Source organism: Danio rerio, chromosome 4 (assembly GCF_052040795.2).
Source record: "Danio rerio strain M-AB ecotype USA chromosome 4, GRCz13ab, whole genome shotgun sequence".
NCBI lineage: Eukaryota > Metazoa > Chordata > Actinopteri > Cypriniformes > Danionidae > Danio > Danio rerio.
In genome coordinates, this window is record NC_141024.2 from 5,380,350 (window position 1) to 5,386,051 (window position 5,702).

The following is a 5,702-nucleotide window of genomic DNA, read 5'->3' on the forward strand; positions in this document are numbered from 1 at the left end:
GATCTGAAAACAGTGTCCCTAAAATAATTAGGTTTCATGCAACAACATTGTGCTCTTTGTCATGCATTGTGCCTCATAATTAGATTTAACATAAATTTTTAAGAACAAAACACATTTCTTTCTATCATCTATCTTTTATTTAATATTTAATCAATAAACAGTTACGTTCCAGTAAAGCATTCAAGATCAAAAGAGTTACTTTAGATCTTTTACAGTGATTAAAACAACATGCACTACAACTTCTAATGGACCATTAATAAAAACTATTTACAGAATACATATGAAACAATGGCATTGATGGCTGTTTTATACATATTATAATATTTCAGAACATTTATGGACATATCAAAGGATTATCTTTAACTAATCTACTGACAACACTCTTTATGTTTTGTTTTACTTTAGATTACTAATGGACAAAAACACAAGTCATTCAGAGTCATGCATGGTAAATATCCTCAATGCACTAATATTTGAGTTACGCTCTAGTCTACCTTAATGTTCAGTCAAATGTTTACGACACATTTGCGGATGTTTATTTTATATGTCATAAAATGTAGCTGGTAATACGAAAGTCCAGGCAAGGGAAAATCACCATGCTTTTTTTTTTTATTTCAGCGGGCTTGTCTTCGCGGTCTGGGTGAAAGACGATTGGCAAGCAAACATGCAAGAGCTATACCTGCCACCTGGGTGAATGCAAGACCCAGAACTGTTGCTGCAATGTGAAAAACGTTATCATTAACCAAGCTGAAAACCTTGCGGAAACAACCGTGACCGTGAATCCCGGCTAGCTCAATATCTGCGTCAATATATTCGGGTAAAGGTCTGTTGCGGCAGCCTTTGCGTTTCATACAGCAGCTGTCTGGTAAGGACACAACGGACGTTTCGTTTCCCACAATTCCAAAATCTTGAACAGCCCACTCGGAAATTAGCCAATCTCGCCAACTCTCAGCGCCACAGCACTTTAGCGCCCTCTGCAGGCTGTCGAGTGCATCTGCACGGCCTTCATCTTCACCATAGTCCAATACGGCTCTCTGAAGTCCACTACGAAAACCTTCGGCAATATCCTCTCTATAGAAGAGCCCCGAAAGACCCGCTGCTAATCCACCCATGAGCGTCACAAACTGAAACAAGCCATACGCTCGAAGAAGGTGCGGAAGATTAGCAGCAACTCCCAAGCATCCTAAAAAGCCCCAAGTGGTCACTGCAGCACCTGTGCCTAACAATATAATGGGAGCGTTTGGATAGCGGTTTGCCGACAGTAGCATGTAGTCGGATAGCGAAGCATGCGCCCATACGCCCAGAGTGAAGATCGCAAGGCCTGCTGCCCAAAAGAGGAAGCTGAAAATGAGGAGTGCGAGGCGCAGCAAGGGCATGACTCCCACCGCACGACAACACGGCGGTGCAGTACCAATCGTAGGCACAGGGGGCGCCAGAGATGCCTCCGAACACAGCGATAACGAAAGACGCTGCAGCTGGTCGCCGTACTCTCGGGAAGGTGACAGCAGATAACCAGGCAGCGCTGAGGGTCGTCTGGAAACTGAAGGTAGTGCAGGTCGCAGCGGAGAAGAAAGTCTCTGATTGCCGTGTAACTCTCGTTCCCAATCCTTCGCACGACAGGGACTCGGCCGAGCTGGCAGAGAGTCATACGGCGGTGCAGAGCTCATGGCCCCGTCTTTATCTACCGCCATTTCACTCTCTCTCTTACTCCTCCCTTTGTTTCTCCATCCCTCCTTCAGTTTTATGGCTGGTCATCAACCCACCGGTGCCTATTCACACCATAAATCGTCTGTGGATGAACGCATGGCAGGCTTATCTCTGTCTGCAGATTCTGTTTCGATGTTTATTTCCGACATTTCTTACACTCTCCTGCTGCTGCAGTGGCGTGTGGCTGTACTGCGTCTCTGATGGTGTGTGTGTGTGTGTGTGTGTGTGTGTGTGTGTGTGTGTGTGTGTGTGTGTGTGTGTGTGATTATATGGCTATGATGCTGTTAACCCACACCGCCCTGATCTCCCTCTACTGGTGCAGGAGGCTCCGCTTCAGGGTCATAAACGTCTGCTCTGATCAATTTGTGGCCTTAATAGGTCTTTAATAAGCAAATGTCTGTACAACACTGGTATTGATTTGTCTCTAGATTGAATCTCACAGATAGTCTGCATTAATCATTCATGCTGTGTGTACATATTCAAGGACATCGCTTTACAGCTTTACTGAAGGCTGTGAACAATTTTTTTTGTTAAGAGGATGTTGGCACATTTACTAGGACTAAAATATGCTAAACTTGTCGTTGTGTAATGCCCCAACACTATATATTAAAAAAATATCATTTAAACTTTAATATACAAACATATAATAGATTTTGAGTTAAGTAATATGAATTTCAAGTATTTCTGCACAAGGATAATATGTGACCCTGGTCTTATGTTGTACAGGGAATAGCCAAAAATACACAGTTTGGGTCAAAATAATTTATTTTTATCTCAAAAACAATTTGTATATGAAGTGAGGAGCAAGTTCTGATTTCTGATTAGAAATTTTCATTTCTAAGAACTTAATTTCAACAACTTTAACGGCAATTTTTTTAATATTAAGATTTTTTGTTCTCTCAGATTCCAAAAAGTGTCTCTAATAAGTGGAAAGTTCGTTCATTCAAATGTATGTCATGTATAAATCTCAATTACAGAAAACTGACCCTTGAATGGTTCTGTGCTTCAGTTATATTTACTGTACATTCGTCTGCACATAATATAATTAATTTAAAGCATAGGATGGAAGAAGCTTTTTACCTTAACTGTATCTTCTGTTGTCGTCCAATGTGCTCCAATTCAATCAATCTAAAACAGCAAAATAAAATATTAACAGACCTCCCAACTCAAGCAATCCGACAAAACACCTTTTATATGCACTATCAATTCTCTAACCTTCACTCCAGTCATGACTACACAGATAGCATAATCTGTTCAGCCAATAAATCTACCTTTTTTGAGTAATGAAGAACAATTTCCTTGACTTGACTGAACTTTTTCAAATTATTCTTTAATAAACATTTTGTTTATCCTACACACTTTATCACACTCAAGCCAGACTATGACCTTAACATATAACAAAAAAATAAGAAAATATCATCTCTATATTTTTATTTATCATTAGCACCTTGTCACAATATAGTTTGGCCTGTTGTATGCATGCACACAGGAAAGACTCTGTATCACTCTTGAAGATAGGTCACCCAAAAATGAAAAATTTGTTCACAAAAAATGTAACTCACTTTTAGTCAAGTGGTTCGAAACCTTTATGAGTTTTTCTTTTTTGTATAACACAAAATAAAATATTCTGAAGACTGTAAAAAAGACACACCAAACAGTTATGGAGATAAACAATTATTATCATCTACAGTGCTTAGCATAATTGAGTACACCCCTTTTTGAAAATGAATATTTTTACCATTTCTCAGTGAATATAGGCAGTGTATTTTGGTGCATATATTTATTAAAATAATATTTTAGTCACCAAACTAAATTCACCAATTTAAATTCATGCAAAATGTTGCAAAAAATTACAAATTTTCCTTTTTTTGTTGTTGTTTCTCTTAATTTTTCCTCTTTTTTATTTGTATTTAATATTTTTCTATAACATAAATGTGGATGTTCTAGTTTTTAGACTGTTATCTTAAATTATTCTGCCAGATGAGCTCCAGATTTGGCATTAGTACTGTTTTGTTGCACAATTAGCAAATTGCCTCATCCAAATTTACTGCCTCTCCCTTTTAGTTCGGTCGAAACCCAAAACTACAAGCATTTGTGTTCTTTTACGAGACTAGGTCACTTGGTGCACGACTTGCCATCTTTCCCCACCTCTCTCTTTCTCCTCCATGCTGGCCCATGATGACTATCACGCAGACGCAGTTTCAGGCATTAAATAAATTATATTTAATATTTAACTCTTGTCTCCGATATGCAGTAAGTGCATTATTTTTATGATAGTGTAACAGTATTGATACCATTGCTAATTTTAGATCCTGTAGTATACCATATTACTGCCCAAGCCTAATATCTAATAACCTGAACTTTTCCTAATGCGATTTTAATGCAATAATGTGCATCTTTTGCAAAGATGAAACAATAATTATTGTAAAAAGTGTGATACAAACACACTTTAATTGAATTATGGAGGTCAATAGTCATATATAGAATATATATATATATATATATATATATATATATACAGTTGAAGAATTATAAGCCCCCCTTTAACTGAGTAAGGAATTTTTCACAGTATGTCTGATAATATTTTTTCTTCTAGAGAAAGTCTTATTTGCTTTATTTCGGCTAGAATAAAAGCAATTTTTAATTTTTTTAACACCATTTTAAGGTCGAACCATTTTTAAAACCACCATTATACAATAACTTGCCTAATCACCTTAACCTCTAAGCCTTTAAATGTCACTTCAAGCTGTATAGAAGTGTCTTGAAAAATATCTGTCAAATATTATTTACTGTCATCTTGTCAAAGATAAAATAAATCAGTTATTATAAATGAGCTATTAAAACTATTATGTTTAGAAATGTGTTGAAAAAAATCTCTCTGTTCAACAGAAATTGGGGAAAAACTAAACAGGAGGTCTAATAATTTAGGGGGGCTGATAATTCTGACTTCAATTGTATACATTAATATAATATAAAAACAGATGAACTCAGACATGTTTAAAAAAAAAGTGAAAGGTGAGTAAACGATAACATAACTTAAATGCTTTGATGAACAGTCCCTATAATGAAGACGATGATCCATATTTATAACGTAATAACAGAGCAGTATCTCCCTCAGCAGATGTTCGAAACAGCTCAGGAAATGTGAGTTCCCCTTTCTACAGCATCATTCTCCTTCATCACTCATTTATTCCCTCCATCCACAGAGCTTTATTACCTTCATCTCCTAAAATTAATGTGTTTATGAATGGAGGTGCTCCTCGGGAAAGCCATCTGTTGATGATAAATGGACTCTCTGTAAAGTGAGGGAATATCATGTTTAATTCCAGACCATTTTTACGCAAGATATACTTTAATTATAACTGTATACAGTATTTTATGACTCTCCTGTTAGTTATTTTATTCTGTAAATCTAAAACTATTTTTATTGTGTATTAGGAATTCCACTGTTTCAGATTAGATTCAATGCTATTGTCATTACACCTGTACAAGGCAACGAAATGCCATTTAGGTCTAACCAGAAATGCAATAGCAGCAAGTGCAGGATACAGGTATAAGTTATAAAGAGCAATTATAGAAAAACAATGGGTAATATTTATAGATGGATGTACTATGAACATACAGGTTGAACAGAGATTTATAAAAGATGAATATGTGTACAGGTCGCTACTAATAATCAGGGTATGCAGATAGATATGAACATAATTACAAATGTTATTGTATTATATGTATATAGTGGGTATTTACAATGTTTGACAGTAGAAGTTGGGTATGTTTGGACTATTTGGGTATGTTTGACAGTACTTACTCTTGAGTTAATTCCTTGTAGGTTTAAAGTTGGTCGTAACTAGTCTAATGTCCTGAATACTTCAATCCCTTGCAAATGTATTTTGTTTAACAACATGAGTTTGTCTACCGTTCTCCGCCAGACCTGAGGCGGACGGTGTCGTGCACGTTTAAACCCTTACAAAAGCGCGGAATATTGACCCGCATCC

General features: G+C 36.7%; 1 protein-coding gene across 1 annotated transcript; it reads right to left on the reverse strand.

Moving 5' to 3' along the window:
* Positions 1-114: 114 nt before the first annotated feature.
* On the reverse strand, positions 115-2,408 carry LOC147844610 (tetraspanin-7-like). Its single transcript, XM_087247959.2, has one exon. It carries the CDS (start codon positions 1,689-1,691, stop codon positions 615-617), a length of 1,077 nt encoding a protein of 358 aa, XP_087104085.1. The 5' UTR covers positions 1,692-2,408; the 3' UTR covers positions 115-614.
* Positions 2,409-5,702: the final 3,294 nt, after the last annotated feature.

Coding starts and splice junctions, on each gene's coding strand:
- LOC147844610 (XM_087247959.2), bottom strand. CDS start 1,691: ATGGCGGTAGATAAAGACGGGGCCATGAGCTCTGCACCGCCGTATGAC.